The sequence below is a fragment of the Bombus vosnesenskii genome, unplaced genomic scaffold, assembly GCF_011952255.1.
Source record: "Bombus vosnesenskii isolate JDL3184/JDL3185 unplaced genomic scaffold, Bvos_JDL3184-5_v1.1 scf7180000013351, whole genome shotgun sequence".
Classification (NCBI taxonomy): Eukaryota; Metazoa; Arthropoda; class Insecta; order Hymenoptera; family Apidae; genus Bombus; species Bombus vosnesenskii.
Genome location: NW_022882987.1, coordinates 1,613,855 through 1,626,495, shown reverse-complemented (window position 1 = coordinate 1,626,495; position 12,641 = coordinate 1,613,855). Strand labels below are relative to the sequence as shown.

Below are 12,641 nucleotides of genomic sequence, written 5' to 3'. Positions count from 1 at the left end.
TTTAAAAGGGATTTGTTGGGGAGGTAGAATGTTAAAGGTGAATTTTTAGTAATTCAGCGGGCAGAGTACTTTTCTGTTCAGAGATAGTATTTTTGGGGAGGAAGAATTTGAGCGGTAGATTTTTAGTAATTTTATTTATTTCTCCTTTGAAAAGAGCAGATTTATTCAGGAGAAGTAATTCTAAAAGTGGATTTTTTAGTAATTGTTTATTTATTAGAGTTCCATTTCTTTAGAGAAATAGCAAGATTTGCCAAGGAGAAGAAAATGTTAAAATGGATTTTTATTTAATTTCTTGAGGCCACATACCAGTAGGTTTGAAAACCTTTTCAATTACTGAATGAATTCATTCATTCGATTAAAATTGGGTTGAAGTACAAGCAAACTTTTTCTTAGACTTGTGTGTTATTTAATTTTTTATTCGATTCCGTAGCGAACATTACCTACTTCTTACTCAAACCATGAAACAGAAACAACAAAAACTTTTAAGTGTCGAAACGTATTGTTAATACTTCAAGTGGCCGTACGATAGAAGCAACGAAGCCAATTTTTGTTCGTATCGAATCGAGTTGAAACAAACTTTTGAGAAATTGTACGAGAGTCTCGTACGAGGTTTCCCTTTCGTGTTAAAAATTAATTTCCCCGTCACACACGGTCCACGGGATTTTCCCTCGCTGTTCCTGCCGGTAATTGAAGCTACGTCGTCGCATCAATTTTCACGAGCGCCCGCCACGCCAATCGAGCCACCGATCCCACAGCTTTAATTTCATTTTCCCGAATCACGAACCCTCGATCACGGCCTACCAAGACACAAGAAACTACTTCGGAAACAGAACCACTTGCTCCAACCCTCGACCGTTTCTTTCTAGATGGAGAAGATCACTAGTGAAAATGTATTTCTGAAAGTCACGTACCCGCTATAAAAATTATTTCCACCACATCGCCAAACTTATGATGCTTCGAATTACTTTTCTGCTAGATGGATTTAACTCGAACTTCTATGCAGCATTAAGCACGTCCTCATAATCGCGCTTCTTCCGGGAATATAATGGTCTCCGTAGAAGTACAGAGAATTTCTTTAAAATCTTAAAAATTCAAAGATTCATAAATTTCTTTTTTTCAATGGAGTAGTTTCTGGGATATCTTTTTGATGTTTCCGCAATTAAAATATTATACGTAGATATGTTTCAATAGATGTTACATATATGATATTATATATCATACATGCATATCATAATACATATCTATAACATATTTCTGTATTTTATAATACAACAGCATATGGAAATGAATATTTTATAGCAAGATGTGTTATTTCACAAAGATATTTAAGCAGAAACAAAAAGTGAAACTCTTTTTTTTGTATTTGTTTACCCTTATTATTTTGAACTAATGTTTTTGCATAATATTTTGTATTTAAAATAGCTTTTAATTTGTCTTCTTCATATAGAACGTACTAACTTCACGGTGAAATTTTCTAGAAGACTTTCGCGATTGATTGAATACAAATCAAGTTTGAAGATTAACTTTTGAACTATTTAGATAATAGATGCAGAAAATAAAACATTGCAAGAATGAGAACAAGAAGAATACCAATATAAAAGTATTTGTTTAATTAGGATATGAGTTCCAAAACATGATAATTCAACAATATGAAAGGATACATATTATAATACGATAGATCACACTGTGGACGTTAGTTGATAGAAGGAGAATCGTCGAAAATCTTGCGTGGCTTAAAGGCTCTTTAATGATCCTCGAGAGCAACAATATGACCCAACCACCCGATAACGCAGCAGTGCGCTGTCGGAGATGCTAAAATTTATGAACGGCTGGGCATTATACAGCATGGACTCGCGAAGTATTAACTTCGTTAAAGTGACGTGCTAAATGAAACGAGCCGCAAGCTGCGTCGCTGTTATGCGTCCTCGGCCTATGGATATTGATCGCTGATTCAGCTTGCCCCACGATAATCAACTTCAAATCTTTATAAATGTTCACCCGCATTAAATATGATTATACATTTTTTTAATGATATTCTATGACAAATATCGTTTTACTTTTTCTATTGTCGTCACATTTTAGATATAACATAACAATAAGTGAATTAATGATAATTAACATTCAAGCATCATCTAATTACGTTTATTCCGTGCGAGAAAGCTGTTGAAAATTGACGCGAGAAGTGTCGCTTTTATCTTTATCTCTTATCTTTGGTGTGTTACAAGAATTTTTTTCGAGACTAATTTTCATAAGTAAATTATAAATTAAATTTCATTATAAAGATTTGAAATTTTGCATTCTTCAATTGTGTTCTCACTGCAAAAGATTTTCTAATTTTTAAAAAAGTATATAAAAGTCCCTTGATTCATCGTATTTCGCTCTATTCTTTCAAAATTATTATCTTTTTCAGAAAAGACAAGAAAGTTGAATCGAACAGTTAAAAGATAGTAACGGAATGAAAAATTTTCTATTTTTGCCTTCGATTCTATTTCAATTTTACTTTATTTTCCTCACATTCAGAACAAGAAAAAATCCCCTGAACACTAATTAATCTCGTTAAATTTTAATACTTACCTAACGTCCCATTGTGCATTCTGCTAAAATCATTCGGCGGGTAATCTAGTTCCCCGGCAAAGAGACGTCCCACGGCTGCGATACATTCCAAGGGAATTGAACGAACGCCAGGCCACTTACGATATCAGGGGCAATCCATTTCTCGCCGCGAATTGCTCGCCGTTGCAAAAATTCCCTCCCAGAACACCGCTCATTGTTCTCGCCCCTTTGTCCCGGCACCGCGAAACATTTCGTAATTAGTAACAATGCCTGCCGGCTAAACAGAGATTATTGAACGGCGGAAACTCCCAGGAGACTTCGGTGGATGAAAGCCAGACCAGAACGAGAAATAAACGAAGGAACGGAAAAGAGGCTGAAGAAGATGGATTCCTTTAACGAGGCAAACCTTTAATTGCGAGTCCTCGTAATTGCGGGAATATTCGATCCTGTATTTATGAAACTGTTTCCACTGAATTCTCGCCAACTTCTCTAGTTTACTGCTGGAATTAGATAGGAGAATAATTGTAGGGTAAGATATAAAATTATTAAGATTAATACAGCAATGGAAATTACTAGTTTTTTCCTCCATTTTTTAAAAGATTTAGGACTTAGGTAGGACTTTTTACATGTAATAATTATTTTTTGAGTTTGTAGATTGTGAATCGTAGAAAGGTGATAGTTTGATAATTTTATGGGAGATATTACTATTATCAATTAAATGGCTTAAAGAAAATAACGGAACTTCCTACGATGCCTAATATTTTATTTGATTTAAAAATTTTCAAGAGACGTGTGAAAGTAGATAAAGTATGTATGAAAGTCGATGAATCGAACTACACTTGGATTTTGATGGAGGTCTCCCACTCGTCAGTCGATTGCTTCGCCACTTGAGCTATTTGAACATGAGATCGAATAAATTCCTCTTCTTTACGTCTGACACTTCGAAATGACGACATGGAAAATGTAACAGATCTTTCTTTAGAACTATATATTTCTTGTCTGGCAACTCTAGATCTAATTATACATTCGTGAGTATAGTCGATTTATAAGCATTCTACATTAATATTGGATGTTTATTCTATATTCTTTGAGGAAAACATTCTTTGAAACTAAGTAAACATGCATTGCATATTTTTCCTCTTTCTTTTATGCTGAAGCATGTTTGACGTTTGACGGGGTGGACGACACCTGCTAAAGGCAAGTGGCATATAAAAGATCGAAACAAACAGACGTTCCGCATACTCGTATCCCAAACGTGAGATATTGCGATTCTTTTGAGAATTACGACCACGGTGCTGGCAAAATGATAGAGCAATCGTATGCTTTAATACCCCTATGTCCATAAATCACACGGAAAAGAGAACATAAAATTGAATCATTCAGTAGTAGTACTGTACCAAAGACGTACTTCTAAATTCTCTTTCACGGCCTTTATTGCTAATTCATTACGTTTCGTTACATTATGTTCATTGTTCATATTTTATCTCTCATATCATTATTCATTAATAATTTCATTGGTTTCACAACTGAAGAATTTTATTCCATTTCTGTCCATTCTAATAATACCTACAGATCATCCCATTTATTTAAAAAACCACTCCATTTACCTCAGCAATTGGATAACTTCGTTTCATTTTACTATAAAATTATTGTTTCATTTCCATAATCATAAAACTTGGGTGATGAATTCTTTTTCTGTATGAAGAATGTACATATGCTTATTTTTAAATAAGATCAAATCAAACTTAACTCGTAGCTTTCAAACCCAATAATAAATAAACCAACATCTGCGATCAGTTTTTTTTGATACCACACTACAGAAGTTAACCACAATTTTGAAACAATAATTGCAATCCTGAAAAGAGGCGAAGTCTCTGATCACGAGTCATGCATCTTGCAGACTTTCCACGAGATTCGTGCAGGTTCCTCCGACTCTTAAACGGTGCCCCGTGAATCGATTCCCTACCAAGCGTTCAAGGTCAATCGCAGGACCGCCACGACAAAGCGGTTCGCCATAAATCACCAGGGTCACAGAACCTTTGACATCGTTTCGGGATCGCGGGTTTCGCGATCAGGATCCTTTTTCTTTTGCGGTCACCAAGAGGCCCGATTTCACCCAATGGCCCCACCCCTTTCCACGGGGTCCCGTGTCTCCGCAAGAAATCTCCCGTCATAAATCCTAGCCGACGTATCCTCGTGCGTGCTGTACCAGTCCCTCCGGGATATCTTTTTGCCCGTTTCACCTCGCTCGATTTATCGACATTACCTGAACAGGCCAACTTTTCTGTAGCTCTTCTGTTGACTCACAATGTTTCCCCATGTGTGATTGGGACCATCTAATTTTTGTGACCAGTTGTTGGTGGAAAATAATGTAGCGGAGTATCATGGTTGGATCGTTCTAAGGGGAATTTTGGGGTGTGCGATATTATTGATTTGGTGGTTGCATTTGATTGATACGGGAGATTCTATAGGGGACACGTGTGGATGTTTTGCAGGTTGATTTGAGATTTGTTTGAGATTGGATTTTGCGCAGTTTGAAGACCAGAAATAGAGGTTTTTCAAGGATTTTTTGTGGTTTTATAAGGGTTCTTTGTTGAACTTGTTAAATGGATAGATGAAATGATATTTATTTATTAGATATGAAAACTCAATGTGGATATTTACTAACTTAATGTGTTTTACTCTGTATGCAATATTAATGGTAGAAACGTGACTAAATTAAGAAAGTTGCAATGTTAGATTATACAGGGTGGTTGGTAACTGGTGGTACAAGCGGAAACGGGATGATTCTACGCGAAAAAAGAAGTCGAAAATATAGAATAAAAATTTTTCGTTTGAGGCTTTGTTTTCGAGAAAATCGACTTTGAATTTTCGCTCGGTACGCGTGCGGTACGTTATAACGGATCTCACTGTAGATCGTTGTCTCGATGGAAAAATTAAAAAAAAAAAATTAAAAAAAGAATTTTTATTCTATGTTTTCGACTTCTTTTTTCGCGTAGAATCACCCACTTTCCGCTTGTACCACCAGTTACCAACCACCCTGTATATGTACCTCTTGCTTTGAAATACATATACATCATTCCAAAACTTACTAACCTTGATATTTATCATTAACAGGTTATTATTTACTTCTTGTTGCTGCTTCTTTTGCAATAACGATGTCTGTGAGAAACATAAATCCGAACTTAAAACTGGAACATGGAAATTGACGATAAATTATTGGATCGCGAGAGAATCTGAGGCGAATAGGAAAAAATCTTGATGTGAAAACACACGAAAAGCTCACAGTTACGATTACGAGTAACGTGCGTTCATGTGCTTTTCTTTTTCTGCTTTGTTGCCTACGAAATAATAAAATTGCAGTTTGCCCCACACGATCTTGTGAAACATGGAAATAAATATTGTAACCCAACGGGGGCGGACCCTTCGCGAAGAAATGTGCGTGTGCGTATAGCAACGACGAAGATTAGAAAACGTGCCTGGTCACGGTATATGACGAAAACAAGAGGGTGACTAAATCTAGAGTACAGGTTTCAGATGTGCGGATTTAGCAAATTATATTTGTGAATGATGCAGCAATGAATGACCATTCGATGAATCATTTTTGGCACGGGTTTTTTTCATCTTTCTTTTTAATAGATGCAATTGAAGAGCGTAAAATGTTGTTTTTCATATGAGAGCAATTTTAGAATCCATTACCTTGTCAACCATTCACATATTACCAAAACTTTTTTATTTAATTTGAATGTGGAGTTCTCTCGAAAAATGTTTACATCAAAAATATTGATTATTCCACTTCGTATACGAAAAAGGTTTTTGATTAATCTTTTCACAAAACTTCATGGATCTGTCATCTATTGCTGAAATGCTTATATTTCTAGATCCAATGCATTATTTCTTTTTTCAACTATGTCATACTTAAATACACCTAAGTTTTCTAATCACTAAATAACATTAAAATCATAAGACCAACAAAATTATATACTAGTATATCTTTCCTGCATTCTCAACAATAATAATACGAATGTGCATTTAATTCCTTGTCTACTTATAAATTATTTGTTTAAAGTTTCTGAATAAATCAAAATAATTCGCACGTTTAGGAAGGAATTTCGCGCAACTTATTAATGCAGTGTTCTTTGTTTCTTTATTCAGGAATGTCCCGGTGAACCGAAGGACTTCCGAGCAGAGCAGTGCGCCGAATTCAACAACGTTCCGTTCGAAGGAATTCACTATGAGTGAGTATCGTAAACCGCGAGTTGCCTGTGATCCATTTTGTCAGTACATTCGCTCAAAATAGTCGTGGAATCCCGATAAAGTTTCTGGATACACGGCGAAAATGATTTATTGTCGACGTCATTTTCGACAAGAAAAGGTCACGGACTTTTTGCGAATCTCCGACAAAATTTAATGGTCGTCCGAAGTTGAAATCCATGCTCGTTTAAATTCGCGTTCAATGCGAGGTTTCACGCTCGAATTTCACGTCACGCTACATACATGCTGAAACCCCGAACTGTTTGTAAAAAAGCACTTTTTCTTGATAGAGAAATATTTTGACAGTATCTATTGAAATGTTTTTATTGTAACATGTTTTCATTTTTTTCTGTTTTTTGTGGATTTCAATTTTTGGTTTCTACAATCCATAATCCTATTATATTTCAAGGCTATGGGGAAAGAGAACACGATAAATCAATTTTCTGTCTTACACAAGGAAGTACTTTTAAAATTCAATACTTTACGAGTGAATTCTATGTTCTTAAAATTGTTCTTTTATTTAGTTTTGAAGCTAAATGTCGTTATAATATTGAAATATTGCCTATCTTAATAACAAGTTTAGTTATAAAGAAGTCTTAAAATTCGAAACTCAACGAAAATATACTTATCATGTTCTTCTCCTGTGAAACCTTCATTTATTTTATCAAAAGTTTCAGATCTCTCATCGAGTACGAAAATAGTAATAAATTCGAACCTCCATTATAGTGCTCAATTTAGAATACGAATTTAGAATTGACCTAGTAGAACTATATAGCCTTGTTTTGCACTTAACGTCAGTATTCATTACAGAGCCGGTGCACGTTTTTTGTTACGAGTTATACGACTCATATTAATTTTATAGCGGCCAAGAAAGCAGACGCAATAAATATGTATATAGATCCATTTAAACAGTTGAAGGTGACCGATCTTCTTAAACAATAATACTTTGAAACGAGATTGATCGCTGATGTCATGTGTTTATATTTATTCCAAACACGATAAAAGGTGATCGAGCAAGAGAATCATGACTTAAAATTGATTCTCTATTATCTTTTAATTTTAAGATTCTACACACACATTTTTGGTCGATAGACGAAGATCTTTAAAAAATGAAATAAAATAAAAATAAAACAAAAAAAGTGAAAACTCAGTACCTAATCGTGACTCAAAAAACTGCTAACACCTTCAGAAGGGAGAACAGCTAGTTATCGAGAAGATCGATGACGATCGCCCGATTTCCGCGCCATAAAACGGCCCACGGCGAGACTAATCGCGCAAAATCGTTCGCAGTTGGATTCCGTACACCGGCGGGCCGAACAAGTGCGAATTGAATTGCATGCCGCGCGGCGAGCGTTTCTTCTACAGGCACAAACAGATGGTGATCGACGGGACGCCATGCGAGATCGAGAAGAACGACGTCTGTGTCGGAGGCAAATGCATGGTGAGTTAACGATCCTCGATTCACTGCAGCGGGACCAACGCGAATTCGTTTCCGTTCGTGCACGTCGAGTTGTTTTGTCTGTGGGAGACAATCGAATGAACGACGAAAGCTCATGAAAAAGAGTAGATTTAGCGAGAACAAGAAAGAGAAATAATATTTCTCGTTTACTCTCGCTGTATCTATTTAAGTACTATTTCTGTCAGGTTCAGGTTACGCTGAGTTCTAAATACTGAATATTGTAGAATGGGTTTGTTGTTGGGGAGCATTTGAATTTAGGCAAAACAACTCCATTGGAATTTTAGCGAGGAACATTACTGTACCGGCACGTAATTTCTGTTTGATTGTCAGCACGTCGGATGTGACATGATGCTTGGAAGCGACGTGAAGGAGGATGCATGCAGGGAATGCGGTGGTGATGGGTCCAACTGTAACACCGTTTCCGGTTTATTCGATACCGACGATCTTCAAGTGGGTAAGCTGAGAAATTTTATATTTTTAATATTATTGTACGATACGATTGGTAAATGAAACACGATTCAACATACTGAAACAAACTTTATCGTAAGATTACCAATTTTATTAAATTTTCTTTAGGATACATCGATATTATACTAATCCCGCAGGCTGCAACAAACGTGATAATAAAAGAAATCAAACCATCGAACAATTATCTAGGTAAGTAAAATATCTTAATTATAAGTAATTACCATTTATGATTATCCAATAAGGCGTTGATGAAACTCCTGTCGTTGTTGATGTTTTAATACATTTTATACCGGCAGCTATTAGAAACACTTCAGGCAATTATTATCTAAATGGAAACTGGAGGATAGATTTTCCACGAAGCTTAAAATTTGCCGGGACCATATTCCATTATTCGAGAGATCCGCAAGGTTTCTCGGCACCCGATACCATTACCGCCTTAGGGCCGACGAGTGAACCAATTTACGTGGTGGTGAGTGGCTGCATCGCTCTTAAATAGCAAATTACAGCGTCATCCAGTTAAAAAAAAGTGCAAATTCTTCCCAATAAAATAAGTGAAATCGCTAAATAGTGAAATGGGGCCTTGTCCATAATTTTTTTTATTTCTCTTTCCACTTTTGATTTATGAAGCTAATTTGATGAAATACGACTACAATGTTTCATCGAGCATAATTTTTTTGTACTAAAAATAATCGATGCAATATAATAATAGTAGATGTAATATAATAATATAATAATCGATGTAAAATACTGTTAAGAAATGATCAATCGAATAAGTAGATGGGTATACTACATTATATCGGATAAGAGAAAGAATAATTTGCCGAATTGATTTCGACAGCTTTTGTATCAAGACCACAATGTCGGCGTGCATTACGAGTATAGCGTACCGAAGAGAATCTCGCAGCAAAATGATGCGGATAGCTACACATGGATAACCGATGAATTTTCCAGCTGCAGTGCGACTTGTGGCGGAGGTAATATTTCCAAAATTAATACCGTTACCTAAATACACGGTGAATGTAATCAATAACCGGATAGCCCGTCCGGCTAGCGTACCGAACGCGTTTCCATCGGTTCTAAATTTGATAGAGTAATTTACGAACGGACGGATACTCAGCGTTTGATGAACGTTTATTAATTAATATGCTTTTCATTTAACCTACCTGAAACAGATCATTCTGTGTTCATCGCATATTGAATTATCGAATCAGTAGATCGCCAAAGGTGAAAGTTGTTGTATTTTCGCTAACTATAAAAGCAGTTCTTGCTTTCTAGTTTCGAAGTATCATTTATCGTAATTTATTTACTTAGAAGGCAAATTATGAATTACAGATACATTATTTTCTTAAATTGTTAGATTACTTTTATATTGTATCGTCTCACTTATTATACGCATATTGACAACGTTAATACCTTCATATTTTATTCATAAAATCAATAATACGGTAATTATTAGGTTTCAGTTATTGAAAAATCAATATTCATTAAAAGAATACAGCGTACAATTGCAATAAGGAACATAGTATTAATAAAATAATTTCCCAAATAATAACATATTTTAAAAATTTAGTAAAAAATGTTTACAAATCTCTATAGGTCAATGACTTTGCTTTATAAATATTCATGTTGAATAATTCTCTTTCGAAGGTTATCAATCGAGACGAGTGGCCTGCGTACGAAGAAGGGACAGGCAACCGGTGGATGAGAGCCTTTGCGATCCACAGATGGAACCAGATACAACCGACGCCTGTAACGTGGATCCATGTCCACCTGTGTGGGTGGAGGGCGAGTGGGGTCCTTGTAGCAAGCATTGCGGCGAAGGAGGTGAGCAGAGCAGAGGGATCAAATGCGAACAGGTCATCTCTGGTGGAATCCCTACGGTGGTGGACGATAGTCAGTGTCTGGAGAAGGTGGGACCAAAAGGACCGACCAAACAGGAGTGTAACAAGAACGTGACGTGCCCACAATTTCACGTTGGACCCTGGAAACCGGTACGAATAACTTACGTCTTATTTTTCCAACTTGATCTTTTCAATGTTCACTAAATGGCGAAATTGAAAGAAAGTCGTGTTTTTATGAATGCAATGAAAAGAATGGAGCCTAATCAGAGATTTGTTTCACCTAGTTAACTTCATAGCGTTTTTATAATGTTATTTCGTATATCTTTATATATCATGCCTGCTTTTCTACTTTTATATTTTTAATTAAAAGATTGTAAATCTTGCGACATTGTTATAATACTTCTTCAAAATTCTTCAAAAGACGAACAAATATATGAAATTAAAGAAGAAATTATTTAAATCCAGACACCAAATCAATTTCCGCACCCAATAAATTTTTTCTGTAACTTGTCAATCACTGAAAGTATTAATTATAGTATAACTCTATAAATGTGTTTATTCTCTGTTATCAGACAGTGTGGTTGTTTAGCATATATTTATATCACTTTGTTAATATATTTTTAGGCAACTTATTAAACAATGAAACTATCAATTAGAATTTTATAAAAATCTTTGTTATCTTTTGGACAGTGTGATCATTTATGCGGTCCGGGGAAGCAAACGAGAAAAGTGACGTGTTACATGAAGGTGAACGGAAAGATTCAACTGCTGAAGGATCAGGCCTGCGAGGGAGAGGTTCCCAAATCTGAGAAATCTTGCGAATTGAGACCTTGCGCCGGCCTCGACTGGGTCACGTCGGATTGGAGTGGAGTAAGCTCGTAATTTTTCACGCGATACCCACCCGAAGATCACCGCGTTCCATTAAAAATATTCCCCGCGAAAAAGTAGAAGCTTCTCATAGAAATATTTTTGGCAAGCAATATTACAAAAGCCACGTACAAATGAAATGTGTCCCATTTCTTTTCGTGTCACGGACATTCTTTGCGATTATCACCTGATTCTGGTCACTTTTCGTTTAGTGCGACGACAAATGTGGTCTGACTGAAGAGACTAGGACCACGTACTGCGCTACTCAAGATGGGACCGTTTATCCGGACGAAAAATGCGATGCTGAAAAGAAGCCGGAATTGACGCGAGATTGCGAAGCTGAAAAGGATTGCGAATTCCTCTGGTTCGCCTCTCAATGGAGCGATGTAAGTCAATTACATTTCTTCTTGGAAAGCTTTTCAAATTATATAGCGACATTAAATTTATTTCTTGAAGAATTGGAACTGCAATTATTCTTCATTTTCTAGACATTTACAACTTCTACAAGTCTAGAACGTCCTATTACGAAAATGAAACAAAATGAACTTTAAAAATAACGTTTAATCCGATACTTTCTTCAAATTTAAAAGGATTATAGTTTGTACTGTTATACATATTATTGCGTTCGTTATTAAAATAAAAGTCCGCCTCGAGAGGGTTAATACACCTTTGATGTTAGTTTAACATAAAGGACATATATAATGGCACAAAATCAACAAAATTCATTATTCAAGTCACACTTGACACACAATTATTTTGATCCCATAGTGTTCAGCGAAATGTGGGTCAGGTGTACAGACACGCAAGGTGTTCTGTGGCACGTTCGATGATGAAACGGTGAAGAAAGTGCCAGACGAGAAGTGCGACGCAGACAAGAAATTCAACGAGACGAAGAGCTGCACCGCCAAGGAAGAGTGCAAAGGTGAATGGTTCGCTGGTCCGTGGAGCAAGGTAATGTATATATTTGAAATAATCTTGACTATTCCCTAGGTTTTCTCCTCTTCAACTTTTCTCAACGATTCTGACGAAGACCATTCATTTTAAGTATGTAGTTTCAAGAATAATTTCGTATATCAAAGATGAGAAAATTTATTTAAAAAAAAAGTAGCGAATAAAAGGATTATTATTAAGATGAATAATAAATATAAGAGAACAGATGTATAACAAAATAACGATAGAGACAAATGCAAGTATAACCA

The 12,641-nt window shown here is 35.8% G+C and overlaps 1 protein-coding gene across 11 annotated transcripts in view; it reads left to right on the top strand.

Moving 5' to 3' along the window:
* Positions 1 to 12,641, top strand: part of LOC117236618 (papilin) — a 164,984-nt gene that overhangs the window by 122,635 nt on the left and 29,708 nt on the right. For all 11 annotated transcript variants that reach the window (XM_033499728.1, XM_033499729.1, XM_033499736.1 and 8 more), the window contains exons 5-14: positions 6,709 to 6,791; positions 8,098 to 8,248; positions 8,597 to 8,720; positions 8,843 to 8,923; positions 9,031 to 9,203; positions 9,573 to 9,708; positions 10,382 to 10,725; positions 11,266 to 11,445; positions 11,655 to 11,828; positions 12,211 to 12,393. In XM_033499728.1, coding sequence (XP_033355619.1) covers positions 6,709 to 6,791; positions 8,098 to 8,248; positions 8,597 to 8,720; positions 8,843 to 8,923; positions 9,031 to 9,203; positions 9,573 to 9,708; positions 10,382 to 10,725; positions 11,266 to 11,445; positions 11,655 to 11,828; positions 12,211 to 12,393 — 1,629 coding nt within the window. The remainder of the gene's footprint in view (positions 1 to 6,708; positions 6,792 to 8,097; positions 8,249 to 8,596; positions 8,721 to 8,842; positions 8,924 to 9,030; positions 9,204 to 9,572; positions 9,709 to 10,381; positions 10,726 to 11,265; positions 11,446 to 11,654; positions 11,829 to 12,210; positions 12,394 to 12,641) is intronic.